The sequence below is a fragment of the Ursus arctos genome, unplaced genomic scaffold (genome assembly GCF_023065955.2).
Source record: "Ursus arctos isolate Adak ecotype North America unplaced genomic scaffold, UrsArc2.0 scaffold_32, whole genome shotgun sequence".
Lineage (NCBI taxonomy): Eukaryota > Metazoa > Chordata > Mammalia > Carnivora > Ursidae > Ursus > Ursus arctos.
The window spans coordinates 8,952,749-8,966,163 of NW_026623008.1; the positions used below are offsets into that span (position 1 = coordinate 8,952,749).

Consider the following 13,415-nt stretch of genomic DNA (forward strand, 5'->3'; position numbering starts at 1 on the left):
TAGACCATATCCAGAAATCGTTAACTGGCTTATAGTGGAGCCAGATTAGCTGAGAATTGCAAGAAAAGCTCTGTAGAAAAAAACCCAAAAGTCTGTTTGAAGGTATTGGAAAGCTACCAGGACATCTAGGACTTGAGGGTCCCAGATTTATGTGAGGAAGGAAACTCAACAAAAAGTGCCCAACATTTACTCTGCTTTTATTCTTGAGATAATCCTAACCTGTAAGTGGTATGGGGAGAAAGAGAAGTCAAGCCAAAAGCAGCTCTCAAAGGCAGAGAGTCTGAGTAAGGCTTTTGGCAGTCTCGTGGGGCTGACATAGCAAACATGAGCTACTAAGAAAGCTGGTAAGCGAGGGAGGGGCTAATATCTTACAGAGAAAGGACAGACAGAAAAGAGCCCCCAGTGGTCTGAGCTGCTGTATGTCTTGGGGCAGGTGCCAATTCTAGGTAACCTCATCTGAGAGAGGCCAAGCTGAAAGTGGTGGTCAAGAGGCAGGAGAACAAAGTAGACCTTTTAGCAGTTTTCTGGTGCAGGGGAGACTAAAGGTGGAGGAATTGAATTGGTTGTCACTTGAGATCACTGACACTATACCAGATCTCATAAAGACTGAAATAGACCAAGAGTTACAAAGACTGAATTCCAGCCTCGAGAAAGCCCAAATCCTGATTGGGTGAAGCCTCTTTAACCGCCTGCTAGAAACTAAAGACTCATCTGAAGTCTGTAAAAATTTTCATAGGAAGTGTTATATTCAGTTACAAATTACTGGGCCTACCAAGAGAGGGGACCAAGAATAAAAACAGGCACTAGAAGCAGACCCACAGATAAACCAAATGCTGGCATTATCAAACACATAATTTTAAAGAATAAATATGTGTTCACATTTACCAGAAAACTATAATTTATATTTTGAAAATAATCAAATAAAGGAAAATAATAGACCAGAATTGTTTCATGAAAATAGAAGAAAGAAATCTGAACAAAATATTAACAAATCAAATACAGCAGTGTATAAGAAGGAAGGTATAACTAAATTGGCTTTATTCCAGGAAAATAAATATCAGTATTTTCAGATAAATTATGTTAATTTATCAACAAAATGAAAAGAAAAAATATTATTATCTCAATTGTTGCACAAAAGCCGTTTGACAAAATTCAACATCTATTTATGATAAGAATCAACAAGCAAAAAAAGAGAAGGAAACTGCCTTATCTGATAAAATGTATCTATAAAAAAGCTACAACAAATATACTCAGTAGTGATATACTGAAAGCAGGGAAGGGGCCAGCCCATTATCACCACTTCAGTTCACTGTCATACTGGAGATCCTAGCCAATGCAATAAGGCTAGAAAGATTACAGAAGAAATAAAAGAAAAAAAGTTATAAGAACTGGACAGGAAAATTAAAACTTTGTTATTTGCAGAGAACATGAATATGTACCTAGGAAATCAATAAGAATGTACAGATAAGTTACTATCTGAATGAATAAGTAAATTTACAAAGGTCACTGGACACAGTATACAAAAATCGGTGTATTTCTACATTTCAGCAGCAATTATAGAGAAAAGGAAAATTTGAAGGATGCAGTTTACAACAGTGTTAAGAAAACTTCAAACATAATATCATTATCTATTGCTGTGTGACAAACCACTCCAGCACTTGGTGGTTCATTTATTCGTTCACAATTCTATGGGTCAGCAATTTGGGCTGGACTCTATTGAATGTTTCTTCTGTTGGACTCACTCATGGTTATTCTTCAGGCAGTCAGCTGAGACTGACTGGTATACGAAGACCTTACTCACATGTCAAGTGTTAGGTGTTGACCATCAAGAGAACCTCCTTCCACATGGTCTCTCAGCTTCTTCACGTGGTAGAAGTGTCAAAAAGGGCAGAGCAGAAGCTCCAAGATCTCTTGAGGCCTAGGCTTAGTGGTCACACGGTGTTACTTCCACTGCATTTTCTTGGTTGAAGCAAATTACACGGTCAGTGCGGATGAAGTAGTCTTCATTAATGGTATGAGATGTAAAGCCATTTTTAATCTACTGCCATTTTTAATCTACTGCAGATACCTAGGAATAGATCCAACAAAGGGTGTAGATAAGACCTCTGCATGGAAAATAATGTAATATTATTAAGAGAAAAGAGAACTAAATAGATAAGGGGACCTACCACATCAACACATTGAAAGATTTAATACTGTGAAGCTTTCGTTTCTCCTCAAATTGATCTATAGATTCAATGCAATCTTGATGAAAATTCCAACAATTTTTTTGTGGCAGATTGACAGACTGATTCTAAAACGTATTTGGAAATGAAAAATGCAAAGAATAACCAGGGTAATCCTGAGGGGAAAAAAAAACACACCAAAAATTGGAGAGCTTATACTATTAGATTTCAAAACTCATTACAAAACTATTGTAATTAAGACAGTGTGGTATTGGTAGAAGGCAGGACAAAATGAAACAGAAAAGGGAATCCAGAAATAGACACATAAATTCAGTTACTCAACTATGACAAAGTTTACACTGTACTACAATAGGGGAGAGGGTGATCATTTCAGTGAACATTACTTAGTTAATTAAATACCCATCTGGAAAAAAAATGGATCTTGATTTCTGCTTCACAACATATAAAAAAATCAAGTCCAAGTAGATTATAGATTGAAATGTGAAAAGTAAAACAATAAAAAATTTTTAGGTAAACACAGGGAGTATCTTTATGACCTTGGTGTAGAGAATAATTTTTTTTAAAGATTTTATTTATTTGGCAGAGAGAGAGAGTACAAGTAGGCGGAGCGGCAGGCAGAGGAAGAGGGAGAAGCAGGCTCCCTGCTGAGCAGAGAGCCCGATGTGGGGCTCGATCCCAGGACCTGAGCTTAAGGCAGACACTTAACCCACTGAGCCACCAGGTGCCCCAATAATAATTTCTTAACCAGGAAAGAGAAAGCTTTTCCTAAAGGAAAAGGTCAATAAGTTGGATTTCATTACAACAGAATGTCTGATCATCAAAAAATGCTATTTTAAAAGTAATAAGTCACAGAATGGGAAAAGATAATCGCAGTTAATTGTAGTACATCTGCTCACCAGAGGACTTGTATACAGGATGGATAAGAAAAACGGGGATGCCTGGGTGGCTCGGTCATTTAAGCATCTACCTTTTGCCCAAGTCATGATCCCAGGGTCCTGGGATCAAGTCCCACATCAGGCTCCTTGCTCAGTGGGGAGCCTGCTTCTCCCTCTGCCTGCCGCTCCCCCTGCTTGTGCTCACTCTCTCTTTCTCTCTCTGACAAATAAATAAATAAAATCTTTTATAAAAAAAAAAAGAAAGAAAGAAAAACGCCTACCAAGCAATAAATAAAAAACAGACAATCCACTACAAAAATCAGCAAAAAACTTGAGTAGGCACTTCACAGAGAAGGATATCCAAATGGCCAATATATGTATGAAAAGGTGCTTGATCTCGTGCTTCACCAGGAAAATGGACATTAAAACCACACTGAGATATCATTACACACCCATCAGAAGGTTTGTCTTTTGAAAGGCTGTCTATACTGAGTGTTGACGAGGATGTAGAACAACAGGAAATTTCATAGAAGGGAGTGTAAACCAGTTCAGCTGCTGGGGATGACTGATGGGCAGTACTGTGTGTACTAGGGTTGAACACGTATATTCTTTGTGACACAGCAGCTCCACCCCCAGGTATATATTCAAGAAAAGTGTGTACAAATGTGCCCCAAAGACATGTCCACGAATGTTCATAGCAGTGTTATTCGTAATAGCCCCAAGCTTGAAACAACACCACTGTTTACCAACAGTGGCTTAATAAATTGTGTTTTATTTGTAATTCGAATACTAACAATGAAACTTCAGCAACTGCAGCTATATGTAACACCCAAAGTACATACTGATGGTTTCCTTAGTATAATATTCAAAACAGGAAAAACTAACATACGGTGGTAGAAGTCAGGATAGTGGTTACCTTAGGGGAGGAGGGAGTAGTGACTGGGAGGCCACAGCTGGGGAGGGGGCTGCTTCCAAGATGGGAATAAGAATTTACTCTCTGGTCTCCCGGTGGTAGTTACGTGTTTATTGTGTTCACTTTCGGGGAAAAAAATCATTGAACTCTACATTTGGTTAGTACACCTTCCTATATGTGTGGTAACTTCAGTCAAGAAAGGAAAACACAACACACATGCAAAACAGACCAGAAAGAATTATGCTATGAAGCTAATAGTGTTTATTTGTATGTGATCTGTGTTAATTTGAGTGACGTATATATTTCTTTGCAAATATTTTACTTTTATAATTACCGGGAAGATCCTTATTTATAAATATCGAAGGCTTGACTCTCATTGGAAAGTTGATATGACTCGTAGCTTTCATGGAATCCAAAATTATAGTACCCTGGAAGGCCATCAAATGGCTAAAATATGTCATTTCCTTTCTTCCTTGACTAGGCCCTAAAAAGTACCTTGGGATTTCCACTGATTCGGTTTGAGGACGCCGTGATTAATCTGGATCCATTCACTCGGGTACATCCCTATGAGACCAAGGAGTTCATCATCAATGATATCCTCAAACATTTCCAGGAGGTGAGCTTTGGAGAAATACTTAGTGGCTGGAACATAAGCAGAATGTTTGTTTTGGTTGTTTGGGAATCTTGGTTACTAAGGCATTACTACTGAGAACCCAGTTAAACATTTGCTGTGTTAGGGGTCAGGTCACAGCCCACGAAGCCCATACACATCCTGAAAATCCTGAAACAGTGTATTTGATTTATGAGCTGTTAGTCTTGTCCCTCAGAGAGCTGGTCTCATGGGCTGCTACCAGGTTCGTCACAACTCTTAAGGGTTTAATTGATGCTTTAATGATAACACAAAATACCACGACCTCTCTATTTACTGGGCATGGGCCTACTTTCAACAACCACGTCAGTGTTCTTAGAGCCTATGAGATCCTGCCCTAGAGTTGAACTTCAAAATTTTCTTATCAAGTTGGACATTTTCCATTTTGTGTTTATTTTCCAGATTCTTCGATAAATAGGTCAAGATCATATCAAATTTATTAACTGTCAGAGTTAAAATATATTCTATTTCTGCTTCCTTTTCTCCCTCCTCCCTCTCATTTCCCTCCTTTCCTTCTTTGCTTCCTTCCTCAACTCTTAATTGGTGGTATTTCCATTAAACTGTGAGGAGAGTGACACAACAGATGTCCCTGGAATTCTGGAATCTGACAGTGGAGGGATGCAGAAAGTGGAGGGTTGCTTGGTAGGTCATTATGGGTGTTGACGAGAATGGGGGACGAGACAGATTTCTAACGTTTTTGCTCGGGACATTCTACCTGCAAGTATCGACAGGGACTGGTTCTCATCTCTTCTGCCTGCCCCATTTCACAGGAGCTCCTCAGCCAGGCAGCTCGGATCTTGGGATCAGTGGACTTTCTCGGCAATCCCATGGGGCTGTTGAATGATGTCTCTGAAGGGGTTACCGGACTGATAAAGTATGGAAACGTCGGCGGCCTCATCAGAAATGTCACCCACGGTGTATCGAACTCTGCTGCCAAGGTAAGGAAAGAAAGGTGAAACCCACTGTCACTAACCTCAGGAGCCCTACTTGTCCCTGTGATTCTGTCGTAGCTGTGCGGCTGCAAGAGGTTACGCACATGGCCTGTGCTTCGTTCCCCCCGCCCTACCTCCCCGACCCTCTGACGCCCTGGCGGCAGGTCCACTACGCCCCCTGCGATATGTCATCTTCCTGTGTCCACTGGCACCGCCTTTCCCTGGGCTTCGGTTGTCCCCTCCCTGGGTCACTGCACTAGACCCCCAACCCACTGGGCTCCACTGCAGCCTGCACACCGCTGGCAGAGTGAACCCACTTTTTATAAACCGAGGATTTGATTGTGCTCTTCTCCTGCCTCAGATCTGCCAGGTATTTCCCACAGCTTGCAGGAGAAAGTCCAGACTGCAAGGAGGCTTCTAGAGCAGCGGAAGCAAGGACAGTGGTGGAATTCTCCTGGGTCCTTCTGTCTGGCTGGCTTTTTTGTTCATTGGCCTCTTGTTTGGTGAACATCTCGTTATTCCACAATTTATTTTTTGGCAGGAACTCACTGTATGTGTGAAACTGGGAAAGGGGAAGGTAGTTGGAGGGGAGTGGCTATTTGACAGTGTGCGGAGGGCCTCTGCTTCCCTCCCCTTCCTGTTGGCTCCACAGACTTTCCTGCTAGAGACTGACCTTCTTGCGAAGGAACCGGGTTTGAGAAAGCACCTGCGCTCGGGGCTTCTTTCTGGTGGAGCCCGTGTGGCAGCGAATCCGCAGTGCCGTGGGCCACACACCGCAGGCTCTGACGCAGAGAGGCTCTAACGGTGCCACACAGGCGGCCGTCGTGAAGGGCACGTGGGAGCGTTGGGCAACACTTCTGCATAGCGTGGCGATCCCGGTAACGGTGTGTCAAAGCGGGGGTTTATTCCTGTTTTCCACACTCTTCTCTGGAGGTGGTAGTTCTGTAGTCAGGCCAGTTTTCAGGATGGTAGTTCTACTCAACAGTGTGCCGTTTGGCTCGTGGTCCAAAATAGGCAGCAAAGAGGCGGGAGAGACTTTCTAAATCATGGTCGGGAAACAGACGCGCGTTCAGAGTCTGAATGAGCACACACACTCCTACCTTGAAGCGCTGCACGTGCAGACCTGGGACCTTCACCCCGACGGTGACAAGAAGCGTCACAGTGGTGGCACAGATCGCCCAGTGTCCTTTCAGCTCCTCAAGCTGCTGTGAACAGTTGCACTTAAATATTCAGTTGTAAAGGCCGAGCTGCGAGATTTTATTTAATTTGATGAAATTCTACTTAGCATGGTAGAGAAGCCTCCTTGGTTTTATAATTACTTTCTTTGTTTTTATACCCATGGGCGTTGCTTTTAGAGGAAGAAATGCGCTGATGATTTATTGAGAGACCTTCCTCAACCTAGAATCAAAACACACCGACCTCACGGGCTCACTGTTAAGGACAAAATGACAGAGCACGTTCTGAAAACTTTGAAAAATAGAGGCTGGACAAAAGAAACAGGTCCTCACTCTGACTCTTAAATTTGCATCAATGTAAAATGTTCAGACTTTAGCCACCAGGGAACCATCAGTGCCCCTGAAACAAAAGCCACAATGTTCCAGTCTACGGAGAGGGAGGAGGGTGTCAGGCACGAAGCATGGGAGACTCAAACTCCATCTGGGCCAGCTTGGCTGTTAGGAACCCTCTGTCGTTAACCTTCTTGACGAGAATGAAGAAGTTGGAAACTTGCCTGTGGCCTCTGCACAGGTGAGAGCTTGTGCGTGTTTCTCCAGAGTTTCTCTGTAATATCCTGGTGGAAAGGGTTGGCCCTTTCTTTAGTACCCCTCATTTATGAAAGTCTCATGTGTTTCTTGGTTCTTCTGCTTCCCCTGGAAAACGGTTTTTGAAGCCTGAGGATCCGCACAAGAAGAGAACTTCTACAGAAAGAAAGGGCTGAATGCTCCTTATCTCCAGCCTCACCCCCAAATCTATATGAAGGTCCAGGTGGCCCTGATGAGGCACTTTTTCGGAGATCAGGCTGTATGTTGTCATTGGATTTGCATGGGGGACTGCCTTCCAGGGCCCAGGGTGTCTTGAATGGGAACCCTGCTCCCCATGTGGTTGGGGTCCTTCTTCGTGTAATTCTCTTGCCTTTAGTAAGCTAATCAGTGTTGGCCTCAGAGACTGCTACTCAGAGGAATTGCTGTGTAAATTTACTTGGGTACCAAGAACCCTGGGTGTGTTATAAAAATTAGTCCATCTCTCTAAGATGAGAAAGCAAGGAAACTTAACATTACCATTTCTTGTTGGAAATGGTAGCTCCAAAAGCCGGGTCTGTCAACTAAATACCCACTCAGGTCATCTGTGATTCTGTATGTATGTAATTTGGCTAAAGACCTCCATTTTCTTGAAGTTTTGTGGGTTGAAATCAGACCTTTAATGTTGCTTTGGGGAGATGTTTTGTTTGCTTTTGTGTGTGCATGAGAGGAGTTTAAGGAAGTGCAAATGACCACAATAATCAGCTGTTGGCCTGTGGGAAGTATTTCTGTAAAGAGTGCCTGAGTTCTCATGATTAAAGAAAGGGGTCAGAAGACAAAACTGCACCTCCCCAAGCCCCCAGCCAGCCCGACTTGGCTGCAGAGACCAAAGGGCTTTAGCCCTGGTTCATCATGCTTTGAGCGGAGTGGAGACGCTCCATAAACCTCTTGAAAATAATTAGAAAGACTGTGTATCTGTGTATTTTTCTAGAGCAAGAATCTCAAGTTGTTATTGGCTTGTCAGAGAGGCTTATGGCTTCCCCCAAAATCATCCGGCACTATTGCAGACATAGGGTTATGCATTCAGGGGGAGTGTAGGGCTGGCAGTTGGGGATACCTGGCTTCTAACTCTATTCCTGCCTTTAAATAATCTTTTTCTCTGTTAATCCTGAGGTGGGTTTTTTTTTTTTTTTTTTTTTAACCTATGAAAAGATGATGTTACTCTCCCCCGCACCCCGCCCCGGTCGTACTGACCTGAGGAGCAAAAGAGATGAGGTATGTGAAAAGCCAGTGAGAAGTTAAAAAGGAATTCATTCTGTCACATAAGAAGGTAATAGATCTGCAAGTCTTCCTTGTCTCTGGATAGATGGTGTGAATTATTCACAGCAAATTTTTTATTTCAGGTCCATCATATCCGCTTCTGGAATTCTTCATTACAGTTTTAACTGTTATTTAATTTATTTAATATTAGCCTAAAGGAAATAGTACTAGGAAATAATCTATGCCCTTTGTCCCTTCTATTTCTCTAAGCCTTTTCTTCTCATTCCAACCCCCAGAAATCTGCTTATGGATTCCAAATCTAAGGTGTTAATGACTTAGTGACTGGCCACCAAGCTGTGAGCATGTGTTCCGTTGAGTCCTGCCTGGATCTTGGCAAAAGGACTCTAACCCTTCGAGTAGAACCTCAAAGATCTGATCCCCTTCCTAAGGCCATGACAAGACGATTGCTGCTAGAGTCTTTTCTAGGAATAGGATTTATTTAAGAGAAGCACAACATTTCAAATTCCAGAAGCCTGTCAGAGGAACAGGGTTCTTTCTGCAGCATGAACTGCAGAGAGCATACTTTGACCTAGTCAGGTATCACTCGAATATTCTGGAAGACCTTCTCTTTCAAAGCCAGAGAACTGAGGAGAGGCCCATTGCCTAAATTCCCACTCTTCTGTGGAATCTAATTTTCTTCTATCTGTGATTATTGTGTAATACTTTCATATACTTACAGGAAAATTCCATAATTATTCTAAAACAAAAAAAGTTTTTTTCGAACCAAGAGAATTTCAGATGTCAACAATAGAACAAACGATTCCATTCTCTTTTCTGGCCCTGTAGAAGCTCAGCGTTTGCTCCGGACAGCTGTCGTTCGGTCTTCACTCAGGAAGCCAACAGCTCTGTAATTTCTTCCAGGAAAGAGGAGGAGCACTTTTGATCGTCACTAATGGAACCCCTGCTCTGTTCTGTCTCACTTTCCATCCCTCCGCTTGTGTCTTTATCAAGGCAATGTGGGATGCTTTTGATCCGGGGTAACTTTTAGATCCCAGGCATCTTTTGACTTATGTTTACGAATGGAAATAATTTAATAACTATCTCTTTTTAACTGTATTTTCATCAAAATCATTAGATACCGAAATTCATGGTTCGGTACTCACTGCATGTTAATTTTGCTGGTAACCTTCGCAGTTGTATGGTGGGCTTATTTCTTTCTCTTTTGTTTTTGGCATTTATTTGCACCCAGCCCAAATTTTCCAGCTCAAATCCTACAGATCTAAATTTTTGTCAAGGAGATGGGTGTTTTCTGTTGGTTTTCGGCTAATACATTTTATCCTGTGCCATTTTCATCATTGTTTTATTGTTTTAAATCAGGTTGGTTTGTTATGAGTTGGATAAAGACCTAATAGTTCTACATTATTTCTTGGTGCAAACAGCATTAGTGGGAAAAAGATGGAGGAACAAGGTTGAAACACCCTGCTTCATTATGGAACCCATACTACTTTATTAATATTTATTGACCACCTTCTATTTGTCAGGCCTTGTGATAGAACTCTTACAAATATGTGTGTTAATCACTGTCCTTCAAATCAGGACACTGAGGCTTAGGGAGTTGAATAATTTTCTCAAGGTGACACACCTAGAAATGACAGGAATGGATTTGGAACCAAGTCCAGCTAATTCTAAAGGCCTTGTGTTTTTTTCCCCTATATGATGTTTTTCCTTTGTGTCTGTAAGGCTTTTTTCCAGGCACTATAGAGCACATAAAGAATTAATTACTGCTAACTTCCCACCGGGAGCTTATTATCTGACATCACTTTGTTAGCTGGTAAGGAGACTGCTATCATATCCTCTGTGTCACAGAGGAGGCCCTCAGGGAACGGCGGTGGTCGTGGTCATTCTTGTTAGATCGGTCATGACCATCACCATCCCTCTATGGGTAGTAAGAACCTTGGAGATTGCAAACATGGTTTTACTCATGTGGTATCATTTGGGCATCAGAGTAACCGGCTCGGTAGATAGGATGGACGGGATTAGCCCCATTATATAAATGAAGACACTGAGGCCCAGAGAGGTAAGGAGACTTGCCCAGGGTCAGTCAGGTCACTGTAGAGCCAGGATTTGCTCTTCTGCACCAGCACCTCAATTCTCGTTTTTACTTTTTATTTTTTTTAACTTTTTATTAACATATATTATGTGTTTCAGGGGTACAGGTCTGTGATTCATCAGTCTTACACAACACACAGTGCTCACCACAACACATACCCTCCCCAGTGTCCATCACCCAGCCACACCATCCTCTCACCGCCCCCCCTCCAGCAACCCTCAGTTTGTTTTCTGAGATTAAGAGTCTCTTATGGTTTGTCTCCGTCTCTGGTTTCGTCTTGTTTCATTTTTTCTTCTCTTCCCCTATGATCCTCTGCCCTGTTTCTTAAATTCCATATATCAGTGAGATCCTATGATAATTGTCTTGTTCTCTGATTGACTTATTTCAGTTAGCATAATACCCTTTAGTTCCATCCACGTCATTGCAAATGGCAAGATTGCATTTTTTGTTGGCTGTGTAATATTCCGTTGTATATATATACCACATTTTCTTTATCCATTTTTTATCTGTATCCATTATATATATATATATATATATATATATATATATATCTCCACATCTTCTTTTTTTTTTTTTTAAAGATTTTATTTATTTATTTGACAGAGAGAGACAGCCAGCGAGAGAGGGAACACAAGCAGGGGGAGTGGGAGAGGAAGAAGCAGGCTCATAGCAGAGGAGCCTGATGTGGGGCTCGATCCCATAACGCCGGGATCACGCCCTGAGCCGAAGGCAGACACTTAACCGCTGTGCCACCCAGGCGCCCCATCTCCACATCTTCTTTACCCAGATAGGCTCTTCCCATAGTTTGGCTATTGTGGACATTGCTGCTATAAATCAGTTCTCGTTTTTAGTTACATTTTTGAGATATTGCTAATGGCTTGATTTGTTTAGACCTGCCTCTTTATATTAAAAAAATAAAAACAACAACAAGAAAAACACAAACAAAAAGCCCTGCCCGGTCTTAGAATGAACTTTGATAGCTTCTTCCCGGTCTTAGAATGAACTTTGATAGCTTCTAGGAAAACCATCTGAAGATAAATATAAGCAAGTTACATGAGAGAGAGAGAGAGAAAGAGAGAGATGTCTGTTGGGATAGTTCAGTGGAAAACCTAGCTAGGACTTTAGTAATATTTTGTTCCAGTTCTTTGGTCTGTCTTTGGGGTACAGGGTGTGGAGGAGCCACTTGCCTCCCAAGAGAACCTTTCACTGGCCCTTTGTGCCCAGGAGACCAGATCTGGGGCAGAGCAGTGATCCAGTGGACAGTGACTTTCGTGTCCCCGCACCCAGAGACTCTCAGCCAGCCTCTGCCATCAGCCAGTCTCCTGTTGTATACACTGGGACTTTGTTGAGGGCAGAGGGGTCCATCTGCCTTTTGTTTAAGAAACAGCATTTGTTTGTGTTTGTTTTGTGGGCAATGTATTTATAAGGCTCAAACAAGACTGAAAGCACTGTTTATTCGAGGCAGAAGTTTTGTCTTTGCACAAAAGAATGTACTGAGTGCCTGCCTGCAAGGGTTCTGAAGGGGAAAAGGCAATTTATGACTTGTATCTGTTTTTGTCATTATTATGACTGCTTCACTTTATAGTTGAGCTGATTATCCTCATAATAGCTTTTCCATGTACCTATACGCAAGTAATAGTGAATGCCTTCTTATAAGTGTTGGGGTCTTAGTGTATTTAAGTTGGCACAAAACTTTAAGTTAAATGAAACTCAATTCAGACAGCACTGTATCCCTTAGAGAATGTAGAGTTTTCTGTTTTCACAAAGACTTTGATCTAAGTAAGTCACCCAAGGGACTTCTTTTCCAGCCAAGAGGAGGTGTCTTCAAGTTGTTGTATATAGAGAAATGACTCAAATTCTTGGCAACAGAGTTTTTGTTTTATTTTCCTCTGATAACCTGGAATGCTCAAATGATTCCTTTAGTCTGAGCTGTTTTTGGTTAGAGGCAAATTTTAGATGCTGAATGACCCATCCATGATCTATCCTAACTTGGTCAAATCTCCGATATCTGTGGAAATTGGAAGTGTGTTGGGTGGCATGACAATCACATGGGTGACCACAGTCCCAGGTGTCCCCACTACCCTACTTGGCAGCCGTGCTCACGAAGGAGCTCAGGGAGTGGGGTCTAGCTGCCCCCTCTGTTCACCCTAAGCAAGCAGTTCAATAGCCAGAAGTAGCAGGGAGACAATACTACGGTCAAAGCTCTGTTTTTGAAACCGGAAGATTGGAGAAGTTCACATTTGTCTTGATGCCCCCATAGTAGTTCAGTTAAGAATCAGGTCTTTCGGGGCGCCTGGGTGGCACAGCGGTTAAGCGTCTGCCTTCGGCTCAGGGCGTGATCCCGGCGATCCGGGATCGAGCCCCACATCAGGCTCCTCCGCTATGAGCCTGCTTCTTCCTCTCCCACTCCCCCTGCTTGTGTTCCCTCTCTCGCTGGCTGTCTCTATCTCTGTCGAATAAATAAATAAAATCTTTAAAAAAAAAAAAAAAAAAAAAAAAAAGAATCAGGTCTTTCAGTTATCTTCTTAGACTGAGCATCTCCTATTTCCGAGGAATCTACTGCAGCCTTTGTGGTAGAAAAGTATGTTCAGTTGCTAAATTGAAAAGGCAGGAAATATTTGTGTCCCCCAAAGAATAGTGGTTTTCTACCCCAGTGTAAACATGGTGAGTAAAAGAATAATATGTTCAGGCTTTTTAGGTTGACTGGTTCCCCCCAGAGATGTGGTGGTGCATCCCTTGTCTGCATTTCGGGGT

The 13,415-nt window shown here is 42.2% G+C and overlaps 1 protein-coding gene across 5 annotated transcripts in view; it reads left to right on the forward strand.

The window, feature by feature from the left end:
• The window catches only part of VPS13D (vacuolar protein sorting 13 homolog D), a 253,616-nt gene that overhangs the window by 150,125 nt on the left and 90,076 nt on the right, over window positions 1-13,415 (forward strand). For all 5 annotated transcript variants that reach the window (XR_007190630.2, XR_007190631.2, XR_007190632.2 and 2 more), the window contains 2 exons: window positions 4,456-4,590; window positions 5,394-5,561. Coding sequence is in view for 1 of the 5 variants with exons in the window: in XM_026519809.4 (XP_026375594.1) it covers window positions 4,456-4,590; window positions 5,394-5,561 (303 nt within the window). In the remaining 4 variants the exon portion in view is untranslated. The remainder of the gene's footprint in view (window positions 1-4,455; window positions 4,591-5,393; window positions 5,562-13,415) is intronic.